At 45.6% G+C, this 15,779-nt stretch overlaps 1 protein-coding gene across 1 annotated transcript; it reads left to right on the forward strand.

Moving 5' to 3' along the window:
* Positions 1 to 93: 93 nt before the first annotated feature.
* Positions 94 to 13,906, forward strand: LOC132592855 (uncharacterized protein K02A2.6-like). The gene is made up of 2 exons (XM_060280690.1): positions 94 to 4,754; positions 4,933 to 13,906. The coding sequence occupies exon 2, from the start codon at positions 7,494 to 7,496 to the stop codon at positions 11,568 to 11,570; it is 4,077 nt and encodes a 1,358-aa protein (XP_060136673.1). The 5' UTR covers positions 94 to 4,754; positions 4,933 to 7,493; the 3' UTR covers positions 11,571 to 13,906.
* Positions 13,907 to 15,779: the final 1,873 nt, after the last annotated feature.

The following is a 15,779-nucleotide window of genomic DNA, read 5'->3' on the forward strand; positions in this document are numbered from 1 at the left end:
GTTGCGGGACTCATCTCGCTTTACTGGCTGAGGGAGCCGGCGTACAGCTTCCGGGTCATGTGGCCAGCATGACTAAGCCGCTTCTGGCGAACCAGAGCAGCGCATGGAAATGCCGTTTACCTTGCCTCTGTAGCGGTACCTATTTATCTACTTGCACTTTGATGTGCTTTTGAACTGCTAGGTGGGCAGGAGCTGGGACCGAGCAACGGGAGCTCACCCAATTGCAGGGATTCGAACTGCCGACCTTCTGATCGGCAAGCCCTTCAGTGGTTTAACCCACAGTTCAGTGGTTCAGTGGTTTAACCCACAGTGCCACCTTAGGCTGAACTTATTCACATGTAAAAAGAGTTACACGTTACACTGTTGAGACTATTGTTACATGGAATGCCCTCTTCCGAGTCCCAAAGGACTTACCCATTGGCGGTCATGCGTCAATTGGATGTGCACAGAATGGCCGCCGGCTGTACAAAGCAGCTTTCAACAAATTCTTTCCGGATCCTAGATGTAGCCAGTCATGCCAGCTGAGGCTTTGTGGGGTTTTTGAGTCTTTGAGTCTCAAGAGGGAACCACGTAATTACAGTGGCACCTTGGTTCTCAAACATAATCCGTTCCAGAAGTCCGTTCCAAAACCAAAGCGTTCCAAAACCAAGGCGCGCTTTCCCATAGAAAATATTGCAAAATGGAATAATCCGTTCCAGACTTTTAAAAACAGCATCTGAAGAATACCCCTAAAATGTGTATCTGAAGAAGTGCGCATGCACACGGAAGCTCATACCAATGACAAACTTAATTGTCTCTAAGGTGCTACTGGAAGGAATTTTTTTATTTTTTTTATTTTGTTCCTAAAACAGCAATTTAACATGAATTTCACTATTTAACGACACCATTGATCCATAAAATGAAAGAAATAAAACACGTACTGCAGTCACACAGTCAATCAATCAGTAGCTGAACTGGGTTCCACACAGTCACAAAAACAAAACAAAAAAGAGCCAGAAAAACAAAAATGCAAAATAAATAGCCAAAACAGACAGACCTCAGCGTAACACTCAAAACAGAAGTGTGGCACTGAAATCGGAAGTGTAACACTTAAAATGGAGCATGTTCGGCTTCCAAAAAGAGTTTGCAAACCGGAACTCTTGCTTCCAGGTTTGCAGTGTTTGGGTTCCAAGTTGTTGGAGTACCAAGGCATTTGAGAACAAAGGTACCACTGTTCCGTGGAACGGGGCTGAACTGCTGATGTTTCCCTGGCATGAGGTACAGTACATGGCTGGGCCTCTGCTCAACTTTCCATGTGTTAGAAGGGGTATCTGAAGTGAAGACTTCAGATGTAAGTTGCTTCTTCACTACAGATACCCATTTTAACACACGGCCTTCTCAGCCAGCACCATGCTAGCCTCACTTTTGAGTAATTGATATGTAAAAGGGGCTTTATTCTCTAACTTGGGGCTTCTCCTCATTGCTTTAACTGCTGCAAAACAACAGACAGATGTATAAATGGAACTTTCTTTTACTTGGACCCGCAGAAGTAGAACAAAAATAGGAACCCATTAAAGGAACAAAGTAGGAAGAAGGAGAAAGACAAAGGAGATATTTATTAATCTGATGAGTTTTGGACCCTACTGTTCATTCTTCAGGGAAATTCGGGAAAATAAAGATTTGACATTTATATGTCCTGCCTCTCTCCTGAGCTTTCCCAAAGAAGGACCAGATGAGTCTGAAATATGTTAGATTAATAAATCTCTCTCTTGTCTACCGTTTTGCTTCCATGCAAGTGAAATTATTAAAAATAAAACAAATCTCCCCCCACAAAAAAATCCTTAAACCCCCTTTCCAGTTTTTCCTATTGTTTTGCTCTCATCTGTAGACTCCTGAACATCAAAAATAATCCACTTAATGATATTTTTGTACACACCCCACTTCTCTAAATAAAAGTTCCAGTAGCATGATACTTACCTGGGCTCCGTTCATATGCCATTTTGTAACATTTGAGTTTATTCACAAAGAGTTTGTATGTAGGTGAACTAACCTGCAGATGTTTTGAACTACAACTCCCACCAGCCCCAGCCCTCACTGGGGTTGATGGGAGTTGTAGTCCAAAGCATTTGGAGGGCTCCAGGTTGGAGAAAGCCAGCTTCTCCAAAAGACAGTCCAATTGATTGTCTCACATCTGATCTCACAGGGAAAGACAGCCCACAAAAGGCTAGGAACCTCTGTCTCTTCCTCACTATCTTACTCAACAATTATCTGTCTTTGGTTCCCTTTCGCAGAACATAATCCTTGGCTGGGGAGGACATGGGATTCCAAATCTGTAATTCCGAATTATAGAAGAGATTTTAAATTACTGTGACAAAAAGCCTCCAGGGCCTATTGAAAAGCCTGTTTTGAGCTGAAAGCTTATTTCTGATGCTTCTGAAAACGAAAACAGCAAAAATAACAAAAGCCTGCAAATAGGAATAGCAAGCAAACTTGCAGAGTTTAATTCTTTTGGATGCTCGGTGTATGCACGCTTTGACAATTTCGTCCTTTCTCATGTATATTTTCATGATTCAGTGGTTCTCTCAAATGTTTTTGACAAAAATTGGAGAGAGAAAAAAGGCATCTCCATTGAGCACTTGATCATCAAATTGCAAGTGTTTTCAAAGAAATGAGCCTCGCCTTGGACCCCAACTACTTACAGGTAATTCTACTGCAGGCATGGACAAACCTGGCCCTCCAGATGTTTTGTGACTACAGTTCCATCATCCCCGACCACTGGTCTTGTTAGCTCGGGATGATGGGAGTTGCAATCCCAAAACATCTGGAGGGCCAAGTTTGGCCATGCCTGTTCTACTGGACTGCTGAGATCACCAAGCCCCCTCTATGGCTCCCCAAACAGACATCTGGGGGAGTCAGAGGACTTCTGTGGTTAGTTGCAATATGCATATGGACTTATCCATTTGCTTAAATTGGGCTGGAGGACAAGATCTGTGCCATGCTCTAGTTTGGTGGAACCAACGTCAAAACAGTGGACACTTTGCAGGTACGGTACCTGCAACCGATCAGGTGCTGCTGCTTCTCCCCACTGCTGCTGTAAGCCTGCTGGATGAAAGGGCCCCCAGGGTGGCATTTTGCTGGGGCTGCCCAGACAACGCAGTACCAGCCTTGGCTCTGGACTTGCTTTCCTTTGAAAGGCACTGGACTATCACAGCCCAGTTGAAGCAAAATACAAACAAGAACTGCGCCCTATCGAAAAACAAAAGCACATTTGGGGAAAAAGTATATGCACCTATTAGAGGTAAAGCTCTTATCACCCCAAGATTATTCGTTTTCAGTCCCAATGCCTTTTGCATTGTATTTATTTAAACAGTATGTACATAGTGGCTTAACTGCATTCATCTCTATGCAGTATAAAAGAAATGCAATACAGAAATGTTTAAAAAAAATTAAACTATAAAACCAGGCTTCAATTAAAAGAGCTGGTGGATTTTTTATTTTTTTAAAGTAATAATAATAGTAATAATAGTAATAGTTATTATTATTATTAAGTGGTTTCCCCAGCTACTCTGGGTGGCTCCCAACAGAAAAATAAATAAAGCGATAAAACATCAAGCATTAAAAACTTCCCTAAACAGGGAAGTACGGTAGGTGCTGAAAGTTGAACAGAGAAGGGGTCTGTCTGACCTCAACTAGAAGGGAATTCCATAAACTTGGGCTGGCAGTAATGAAGACACAATTCCTGGTGAATGTGAGCCATGCATTCAAACCAATTGTTGTCTGTCTGACTCTTTGTGACCCCATGGGCCATAGCACGCCAGGCTCTCCTGTCTTCCAATGCCTCCCGCAGTCTGGTCAGACTCATGTTGGTAGCTTCGAGAACACTGTCCAACCATCTCATCCTCTGTCGTCCCCTTCTCCTAGTGCCCTCCATCTTTCCCAACATCAGGGTCTTTTCCAGGGAGTCTTCTCTTCTCATGAGGTGGCCAAAGTATTGGAGCCTCAGCTTCAAACCATAGGGGGCTACCAACAGTGATTCACCCCAAGACCTCAGTGATTGGATAGGGATACAGGGGATTAGGTGGTCCTTGAGTCATCCTGGACCCTAGTTACTAAGGACTCTGTAAATTAATACATTAGAATATTAATGCATTAGAATACAAATTCTAAAAGAACCTGAAATGGTTTCTTAATTCATTGCGGGAAACTGAATCTCTCTCTTGAAGTGCATATACATGGGATGTTGGAATTCCTGTGTATTACTGAATCTGAGAAGGCTGGTTTATACAGGACATATTTGCTGACACAAATCACTAACATTTCCATGTTTCCACTTCTTACGAGATATAAACTTTATTTATTTGAAACGCAGTGGTGGAAGTCCAGCTTGGAATCTCTGTACATGAGGATGTCAAATAACATTAAATCCACCAAAGTCTAGCTTATGCTGGATACTGGTGAGTTCACAGGACATCCCGTTTTGATAAATACATTACACTTAACAAGACAAAAGCTCTTGGTTGTGTCTTGGGGATAGAATGTCAAAGTTCACTTCTTTGATTTCCTGTACTCTCTCTCTCTCTCTCCCTTTTTAGAACTTCCACTTGAGGATTTGGGAAAGATGATATGTGCACATCCTGAATAACTAGCGTGAAACGTTAAAAGAATGAAAGTAAATTTTCTAATCTGGACCTTTGTCTACATCTTCTGAAGTCTTTTAACAGTTTTTGCTTTTGAAAGAAGGAACATAATCTTATTCTACAGATCAGGATTTTGCAGTGAGCACTATTTGGCATTATTTTATTTCCCCACAAAAAGAGAATCGGTGGATGATTGATCACACCAGTTTATACAGCGTCTTGTCCTGCTGTCTAATTATTTGTGTACTTTTTATGGCGTAAAATACTCATATATCCTTGTTTCCATGCCTTCTTCCTGTTTGTCATTTATTTTTAGATTTAGCTGCAGTTTGATGAGAGAAGAAAAGATGGAGAGTTCCAGACCTTCTGAGCTCCTAAAACAACAGCATTAAGAAACAAACCGGCAGCCCCTGCATCCTATAAAGGGAGACCCAGAAAGATCTCCTTGGTTGATAGGTTAAAAGCCACGAAGATGTCCTGGAAAATCAACAGGGTTGCACAACCCTAGTCTCTCCTGCAGCAAAGGTCATTCTCCCCGGTGACCAAACAACTAGAAGCTAGATTGAAATGGGTCTAGATAATATATTTCCTCCAGGATGTCTGGAATTGGCAGCTACCACCCACTTCAGCACCCTGCTCAAGAAGGGTATATTAACAGAGCCTCATTGATTGTCTATAGTTATCCAAGATGTGCAATGGGATGACTATACCATTGGTAGGTAAGCACCTCTACAAGCACAGCTTGTGAAATTTACTCAGGCAAATGCAACTATAAAATAGGCGAGAGAGAATGACAGAGAGGGAGAGAATGTCATTTTGGAAAGCACAATTTCTTTCTATTGCTACACTATAGTGTAGGTAAAGGTAAAGGGACCCCTGACCATTAGGTCCAGTGATGACCGACTCTGGGGTTGCGGCGCTCATCTCGCTGTATTGGCCGAGGGAGCTGGCATACAGCTTCCAGGTCATGTGGCCAGCATGACTAAGCCGCTTCTGGTGAACTAGAGCAGCGCACGGAAACGCCGTTTACCTTCCCGCCGGAGTGGTACCTATTTATCTACTTGCACTTTGACGTGCTTTCAAACTGCTAGGTTGGCAGGAGCTGGGACCGAGTAATGGGAGCTCACCCTGTCACAGGGATTCGAACTGCCGACCTTCTGATCAGCAAGCCCTGGGCTCTGTGGTTTAACCCACAGTGCCACCAGTAGGTACTGAATAGGTAACACAAAAGCACTGATGCAGGGCTCCCAGACAGAGATGGTGTCACCAGCGTGAAACCACTGTGCTCAATCTCCTGTCCAAGTGAGACCTCAAAATGTTGTTAAGATGCTGAGCACTGTTGTGAAGCAACTATATTTTTTGAAGCCGGAGTAAGTTTCCTTCAGAATCATGCCTGGCTTTCTTGCCCGTCCCAAGCCATTGTTCCACTGGTTTGGGTAGGATCTGAAGTCAGCAATGGAGACCACTGGATCCCCTACCCAACTCAACATGTTTTTTTGTTTTTAAAAAAACTGCTAGATTTACTGCTGTTACATTTCTTACACTCCTTTACTAATCTCCTGAGTAGTCAGCCCAGCCAATCTGTTCTTTCTGTAGGAGCAGTGGGCTGGGAGAGAGCAATAATTCCCCAGAGAATGGATAAATTTGGCAGTCCACAAAAATTTAACCATTGAAGTTTTCACTTGGCCCGCTCTTCCTTTGACGTTGTACATGGAATGTCAAGGAGCCTTTCTGGAACGAGAAGCGGGTAAGTGGGAGCTAAATTATCTGGGCCACTGTGTTCTGTTCTTTTGCAATGCTTGTGTTTTATGTCCAGGCAGCTTGGGAACTGCGAAGCGTTATTTCTGAAGAAATCCCCTCAAGCTGTGATTTGAGGCTTTGGCGTTGACATGACAACCTGAAAAGAAAGCAAGTCGCTCAACAATGAAAAGTACAGTGTGGAATAACGCTGAGGGGAGGACACCAAGGCTATGAAAAATGGGACGAGACAACATAAATTTGGGCAAAACTGAACAATAAACCTGTACTGAAGATGTTGTGTGAACAACCCTGCAAAAGGGTGAACAATCTACATATAATAGTAGTCAAAGTATCAGGTGTCTGGTAACCATCCCAAGGAATGAAAGGATTGTGTTACTTGCTCTCTGGGCAAATCTCCAGGATTGCTGTGTGCCAACAAAAGTTAAGTATTCTTAGCAAAAGAACACTTCAGTTGCTGAAAATTGGAGGCAGAAGTGTAGAACGAACTTCACTTTTAGAGTTACAGGAATACCTAGGAAAGACTAATTATTGCCAAAGGCAAGGAAATATTCGTATTATTTATTTCTGTTTTAATTCCAGTCTCCCTGAAACCTCAAGGTTAATTACAACATAAAACACCCCCCGAAGTCTAATGTTTCTGTTGTGTATTGAGTCAAAGGATTTTATATCTGTATTATTATTGTCTGTATTTGCATTAGGATAAAGTAACTGCCTTTTGGTTCCAGAGGGTACAGCTACTATTGGTTCATTTAAGCTGCTGTATTTGGATCCTCTGTCTTATTGGTTTCCTCCAAAAGGCAGCACTGTGATTGCTTGATATTGTTCCCTCCAAAATGTATCCCTTCCTAGCTAGTCCCCTGTCCCTATAAATGTAGCTTTCCTCTCCTCAGTCTTCAGTCTTGTTCACTTTAATAAAGAGCTGTTACTAGAGAACTGTCTCCAGCATGTTTTGTCAAGAGAGCTGAAATCACAAACCCCACGTCACAACAACTGGCGACGAGGATGGGATCCGGAATGCTGAGGAGCGGTTAAACACAGCCCTGCCTCAGAGTCCGGATTGCAGCTTAGAACAAGACTCACTGGCCAGCTGAGAAGACGACCCTGCCCGCTAGGACAATGGAGAGTCCAAGGGTATTGGAGCCCTTCCAGCCATCAGAGCCCCACACCTGGGAAGACTACGTCGAACGCTTCGAGTTCTTTGCAGTGGCTCAAGGGATCACCGATGCCAGCAAAAGAAGGGCCACATTCCTGAGCTACTGTGGGCCCGAGACCTTCAAGCTGGCCAAGGCATTACTTGCTCCAGCGAAGCTGAGTGAGACATCTCTCAAAGATATTCTTGCCTGCCTAACAAGCCACTTGGCGCCTACTGAGACCAAGATGGCCCGGCGGATGGAGTTCCATAAGAGGCAGCAGCATGCTGGGGAGTCTGTATCCACATTTCTGGCTGAACTCCGGAAGCTCGCTCAGCACTGCGGCTTCCAAAATCTGGAAGAGACTCTCCTGGATCGGTTTATTGGTGGTCTGAGCAGCAAGAAAGCCAGAAGACGCATCGTGGCTAAAGAAGAGGTTACCCTTGCTTCAGCCTTGAAAGAGGCCACCGCCACGGAGAATTATGAAAGAGAGGAGCTTGATGCCAGTCGCAAGGCCACTAAGCCACAGATAGAAGTTGCGCATGCCATGGACGAGCTAGAGGCTACTCCGAGCCAGAGCCCAGTCCGTGGGGTCGAGTCGGTGCGTCAGGCCTGCACAGTGCACAGAGATCGCCGAGGCAGTTGCCCAGGTTGTGGCGGAAACCATGAAAGGAAGAGTTGTCGTTTCAGGGATGCTATCTGCCGGACGTGCGGAAAGACGGGTCACATCGCCAGGGTCTGTAGATCGGCGGCGTCGGGAGCGACAGGAGCACCTAGACTGGAGCATCGCAGACCGCCCACAGCAACTCGTTTTCTAAAGGACTGCCACTACGTAACGGAGATCAACGGGAGGGCCGTGCAGTTTCCAGCGCAAGGCAAGGCACACGTCAAGGTGAAGATTGAGGGTCAGCAGTGCGACATGGAGGTGGACTCCGGATCCGCATTCACCATCGTGTCGGACCAGACCGCGAAGACATTCTTCCCCAGGGGTAAGTTGCCCCCTCTGGAGCCCTTTCCGGCAACCTTGCAGTCGTACTCAGCAGGCCGCATCCATGTTATGGGAATGTGTGCCGTGAGAGTACAGTTCCGGGACAAACAGGCTGTACTCAAACTGGTGATTGCGAAGGGCAGTCGCCCCAGTCTCCTGGGCACTGACTGGTTCCCTGCCCTGGGACTGAGTATCTCAGGGCTTAATTCAATCCAAACCTGCCCTGAGATGAGTGAGGTATTATGCAAGGAATTTGCTGGTCTCTTTAATGGAAAACTGGGTTGTTATAAAGGGCCCCCAGTTGACTTCGAGTTGGACCCCGGGGTGGCTCCAATCCGACTCAAACCAAGGCGAGTGCCATTTGCACTGCAACCCAAGATCGAGGCAGAGCTGGATAAATTGGTCAAGCAGGGAGTTCTCTCACCCGTGGACTCTGCTAAGTGGGAGACTCCAATCGTCACGCCCCTTAAAGCAAATGGGGAAGTCAGGATATGTGCAGATTACAAATGTACTATCAATAAGGCACTCAGGGGAAACTCATACCCCATTCCAGTCGTATCACATCTGTTGGCTAAACTGGCTGGGGGCAAGGTGTTCGCCAAAATTGACCTGGCACAAGCTTACCAACAGCTGCCAGTAACCCCACAATCAGCGGAAGCACAGACTATTGTCACACATAAAGGGGCATTCAGAGTTAACAGATTACAGTTCGGAGTTTGTGTGGCCCCAGGGATTTTTCAAGGGCTCATGGAACGCCTGTTAAGAGGTCTGCCGGGGGTCTTGCCATTTTTTGATGATGTTTTGATTGCTGGGAAAGACCCACAGGAACTGGTTGCGCGTGTCCGTGCAGTGTTGCTCAAGTTCAAGGAGGTGGGGTTGCAACTGAAAAAAGAAAAATGCAGTTTTGGGGTGCCAACTGTGGATTTCTTGGGGTTTAAAATTGATGCATCAGGCATCCACCCCACAGATGCTAAGATTAAGGCCATCATCGAGGCACCACGACCACAGAACAAGACGGAGTTGCAGTCATTCCTGGGACTTATTAACTTTTATCATTCGTTCTTACCCCAGAAAGCTTCGGTAGCTGAACCATTACATAGACTATTGCAGAAAAAGAATGTGTGGCGATGGGGGCGGGAGCAGCAGAAGGCTTTTGACTCCTTGCGAGGAATGCTGAGTAGCAGGAGCATCCTTGCTCATTATGATGAGTCAAAGCCGCTGGTCCTGGCATGTGATGCCTCTCAATACGGTCTGGGGGCTGTGCTGAGTCATAGGGAACCGGATGGGTCGGAAAAGCCCATCTCTTTCTATTCCCGTACGTTGTCGCCCACAGAGCGCAACTATGCTCAAATTGATAAAGAGGCACTGGCTATTGTGTCCGGAATCAAAAGGTTCTATGATTATTTGTACGGTCGCCATTTCTCCATTGAAACGGACCACAAACCACTGTTAGGGTTGTTCAACCCAAACAAACAAACGCCACAAATTCTCTCCCCCAGAATGTTGCGTTGGTCAATATTCCTGAATGGGTTCCAGTACACCTTGACCCATGTGCCGGGGAAACAGTTGTGCCATGCTGATGCGCTGAGTCGATTGCCCCTTCCTGGCGGGAGCAATGAGGATCCTGCTCCGGCGGAGCACATTATGATGCTAGAAACACTTCCGGGGGCTCCTGTAACAGCTACGGATATAGCTGAGAAAACTAGGAAAGATGCTGTTCTCTCCCGTGTGCTCACTTGGGTGGGGAGGGGGTGGCCAGGTGGTCCGCATGAAGAAAAATTCAGGCCTTATGAGACAAGGCAGCACGAATTGTCCATGCATAAGGGTTGTCTCCTATGGGGAGATAGGGTGATAATCCCAGCACCACTGAGAAACAGGGTTCTTGAGACGCTTCACATGGGACACCCGGGAATGGTCAGGATGAAGTCGCTAGCCCGATGTTATGTGTGGTGGCCTGGAATGGACCAGAACATAGAACAATGGGTACGAACATGCAAGGCATGCCAAGAGGTGCGGCCAGAAGTGGCCAGAGCACCAGTCCACTGGTGGGAGCAGTCCAGGACTCCCTGGAGCCGGCTGCACATAGATTTTGCTGGGCCATTCCAAGGGAAGGTCTTTTTGGTTATCGTTGATGCATATTCCAAATGGTTAGAAGTGGCGATGGTCCCTAGCATGGCATCAGCTGCCGTAATCAAGGTGTTGAGGCAGCTGTTTGCTACCCACGGGTTACCTGAGACCATTGTATCAGATAATGGGGCAGCTTTTGTATCCCAAGAATTCAGGGCATTCTTGGCTGATAACTTTATAAGAGGGGTCACATCCGCGCCCTTTCACCCATCCTCCAATGGGCAGGCTGAGCGCATGGTAAGAACAGCCAAAGAATCCATTGCGCGCTTAATGGAGGGTAACTGGTCGGCTCGCATTGCGCGAATGTTATTTTTGCAGCATGCGACGCCGTGTACTGCGACGGGCAAGTCGCCAGCCGAGCTGCTCTTAGGTAGAAGACTGGTAACGGTGCTGGATTATGTCCACCCAGATAAAATGCCAAACCGTAATTCAAGAGCAACCCCCCAGGCTGAGACTGACACAACAAGGTATCTCGCCCCTGAAGATCTGGTCTGGGTGAGGAACTATTCACGAGGTCCGCGGTGGGTGGCCGGTGTGATCACCCGGGCTAGTGGACCTGTGTCCTATTATGTGACCTTGGAAAATGGGCAAGTTTGGAAGAGACATATAGATCAGCTGAGGCGCCGGGCGCTCAGCAGGGAGGAGTCAGATAATTCATCCCTGGCTAATGACGCACAACTGCAAGACCAGAGTGAAAATGGTCCAGAGGTACAGTCACCAGGGGCTTCAGCAAATGAACCAGGGTCTGCTAGTCCTCATGATGACGAGGTACAGGTCGGGGACCCTGAGATGTCTGGGACTCCATCTGTTCCTGATGAAACCCCTATAGCAGCCCCTCCACCACAGGTAACACCCAATCCAGAACCTGCAACACCTGTTGTCAGGAGATCAGGTAGAAGTTGTAGGACCCCACAGTACCTGAGGGATTACGTCTGCTGTGCTCACTAGGGGGGGAGGGGTGTTGTGTATTGAGTCAAAGGATTTTATATCTGTATTATTATTGTCTGTATTTGCATTAGGATAAAGTAACTGCCTTTTGGTTCCAGAGGGTACAGCTACTATTGGTTCATTTAAGCTGCTGTATTTGGATCCTCTGTCTTATTGGTTTCCTCCAAAAGGCAGCACTGTGATTGCTTGATATTGTTCCCTCCAAAATGTATCCCTTCCTAGCTAGTCCCCTGTCCCTATAAATGTAGCTTTCCTCTCCTCAGTCTTCAGTCTTGTTCACTTTAATAAAGAGCTGTTACTAGAGAACTGTCTCCAGCATGTTTTGTCAAGAGAGCTGAAATCACAAACCCCACGTCACAACAGTTTCAGTCCAGAGAACTCTTGCCGACAAAGGAACATATAAATACACCCACCACTTTCTAGAACATCCCCATTTAAGCAAAGGGAGGACCCTAATCTGCAGAAGTTTGCTTGAGCGGTTGGTGGGGGTGGTTTGGATCTATAAAAGAACAACATGAGCACAATGAAGTCATGGTCTGCAATATTTCGCTGAACATTAGCAGGCTAGGTGTTTTTTTGGAAAGGCTATGCCGGTAGGATCACAGGAAACACAAGAGCCTGCATTTTCCCAAGTCAAACCAATGTTCCATCTATGTTCCGCCATGGGTAGCCAATGCGGTGCTCTCTAGATTTGCTGGACTCCTGTTGCCATCCTCCTTGACCCATGCTGTTGTTTTCGTCTGTTACTATGTTACGGTTTTTGTTTTGCTTTGGTTTTATATGGTTAAACCACCCTTTGATTCTAGGACGAAAGGCACTATAAAAGGCAAAGGGTAAAGGGACCGCTGACCGTCAGGTCCAGTCGCGGACGACTCTGGGATTGCGGCGCTCATCTCGCTTTACTGGCCGAGGGAGCCAGCGTACAGCTTCCGGGTCATGTGGCCAGCATGACTAAGCCGCTTCTGGCAAACCAGAGCAGTGCACAGAAACCTCATTTTCCTTCCTGCAAGAGCAGTACCTATTTATCTACTTGCACTTTGATGTGCTTTCAAACTGCTAGGTTGGCAGGAGCTGGGACTGAGCAACGGGAGCTCACCCCGTTGCGGGGATTCAAACCGTCGACCTTATGATCAGCAAGCCCTAGGCTCTGTGGTTTAAACCACACTAAATTTAATAAATAATAATAATAATAATTATAAGGCTGCCAGGCGCTGAAGGGAGTTGAAGTCCAGCAAAATATGGAGACATCTCTGGGCTACACTGACAGGTGATAGCTCTACAGAGTTTTGCCAAGATTCTTTCCCAGATCTCTATGGATAGTCACTACAGGAAGGAGGCTTGCACATACAAAGTATGTGCTCTACCACTGGTATATTTTCTCTCTTCATAAGCACATCAGACAACTTAGACTTGCCCAGAAGTACAAGTCAGTGTCTCGTGGCCTCTACCAGCCTGGCATTACTCCCTAAACAACACAGGAGGATCGTGGCAGTAATGAAGGGCCTTTGTTGCTCTGAAGATCAGATAATATGTTCTTTATGTGAGGTGCAATGACTTCTCCGTGAATCTCCCTCTCACACCAAACAAAATTCCAAAGATAACCAGACAATAATTTCAAAAAGAATGGAGGAAAATGCAGAGAATACTTTAACAGTGTCCCAAAGTATATACCTGGACTTGTTTCGATTGATTTCTACAGGAGACTTTGCGTTTTTTAAAGTCATAACTAGGGAAAATTGTAATATTCGCATATAAAAGAAACAGTATACAAGAGGTAAATAAGGAGGCCATTTACAGGATGAAGGGAGTCTTCTATTTTTATGTTACATTTTCTTTATGTAAGAGGATAGGAGTTTAATTTTGATAATTAAATTGTCAATGGCGGTGGGCTTGTTTCTTTGTATGTATGAGTTGTTGTGGACTATGTTGCAAATAAATTACTAATAAAATAAAAAATAAAAAATAAATTCCAAAGATAGTTCCATGGGGGCTAGAAAAGATCTAGAGGAAAAGTAGAAACCTCAACTGTTTTTAAAAAGCAGCATATGGCTTTGAGGCAGGACCAGCCCAAGACATCTGGGCACCTGAGGCAGAGCCCAAAATAATGACACACACACCAGGGAAGAAGGAAGTGTGCATGCACACGAAAGCTCATACCTATGACAAACTTAGTTGGTCTCTAAGGTGCTACTGGAAGGATTTTTTGTTTTGTTTTGTTTCGACTACGTCAGACCAACACGGCTACCTACCTGTAACAGGGAAGAAGGGGTGAGGGAAGATCTACATCGGGGGAGGAAGAAAGAGTGATATTGGGATTGGTGGCCCAGTTGGACCCAGTTGCCACCTGAGGCGGCCACCTCACCTTGCCTCATGGGTGGGCCGGACCTGCCTTGAGGCCATTCAGGGACACTCCAGCAATGAGCTGCCATAAGTGTACAACTCTTCTCTTCAAGCATTTATTGCATACCGTATTTATTTGTCACACTTGAATCCCACCCTGCCCCCAAGGAGCTCATGATAATGCACATGGAGTTGCCTCGCTAGCTTGTTGCAAGGATGAGGTAAGCTGGAATGATAGACAACGGCTGAGTATGGAATGTAAGATGACGTTCCCACATCCCTGAGGACTGGGCTGAACAATGGCAATGCAAGCCTAATACTTTGGCAAAACAGTAACAGTGTTGTCATGTTTTAATGAAATTCCAAAAGCATAGGGCCCCTTGTAAACAAAGATGATGGCCTACATCTGAATGCAAGCAAAGGAACCCTTCTTGCAGGTTTTTTTTTTAAATATTCTACCAGTACATTGCCAGCTCTGTGAAATCAATATTCACGAGCAGTTGCGATCTTTGTGATAAAATCTCTGACTTTTTACCGCAGTCTTTAAAGTGTTTTGAAAGGATTCACAGAGATAATAGCACAGGGTCACTAGAGGTTCCTGAAATCATTGTTCCAGATCTTCTGGAATTATATAGAGACTGTCACACTGAATATTATTTTGACAGATCAAAATTACATGAAACTGTTCTTTTCTCTTATTAATTTATATAGGCTTTTAAATAAATAAATAAATGAGTTTAAGAGTTGTTCATTCAAGCCCAGACCATACACGCTAACCCATTTGTAACACAAAAATCATGTTGTTGTTTAGTCGTGTCCGACTCTTCGTGATCCCCTTCATGGATCAATGCCTTGTCGTGGCGAAGGGGCTTGAATAACTCAGAGAAGCTATGAGCTATGCCATGCAGGGCCACCCAAGATGGACAGGTCATAGTGGAGAGTTTTGACTAAACGTGATCCACCTGGAGAAGGAACTGGCAAGCCACTCCAGTATCCCTGCCAAGAAAACTCCATGGACAAAGACAACAAAAATCATAGAAGCATAAATTTGTTGAGTTGGAAGGGACCCTGAGGATCATCTAGTCGAACCCCCTGCAATGCAGGAATATGCAGCTGCCCCACATGGGAATTGAACCTGCAACCTTGGCGTTCTCAGCACCATGCTCTAATGCAGGCACCCCCAAACTGCAGCCCTCCAGATGTTTTGGCCTACAACTCCCATGATCCCTAGCTCATCCTCAACATGCCACTTTCAATCTACAGTACTGTAGATTAATTCTAGGTCCTGCCATCCAGAAGACTGGGTGTGGTTCATAGGGTTGGCAAAAAGTGTCAGGGTCCTTCGGATGTTAGATTCCTAGCTGAGGCGGGGATTGTGAGGGCGGAGGATTTAAAACAAACAAAAAGAAACAAAGTCAAAGACCTACTGCAAGTTTAAAAGTATGCAATCCAAGACAAGTTAGGTCCATATCTGTCAACGTTTCCCCTTTTTAAAGGGAAATTCCCTTATTCCGAATAGGATTCCTTGTGATAAAAGGGAAAAGCTGACAGCTATGGTTAGTTCAAATCCAATCCTACCAGAAGAAATACACCAAACTATATTTTTAAAAGTTATGGTAAGGATGGTAAACTGCAAGAAGAGGGCTGGAATTAGGTTATGAGGCCTGGAGCTGGGGAAAAGAGAATAAGGACTTGGAAGCAGTTCGGCTGAGCAAGGCTGTGTTTACACATCTAAACCATGAACAGCAATTGTTATGAAGCATTACTGACACATGGCAGTGATGTGTGGTGTCTTTCCAATGGTGGCTGCCCCAGGGCCAAGACTGACTCACTCCTTCCCCATATGCCAAACACTAGAATTTGCTTCAG

This window comes from Zootoca vivipara, chromosome 12 (genome assembly GCF_963506605.1).
Source record: "Zootoca vivipara chromosome 12, rZooViv1.1, whole genome shotgun sequence".
NCBI lineage: Eukaryota > Metazoa > Chordata > Lepidosauria > Squamata > Lacertidae > Zootoca > Zootoca vivipara.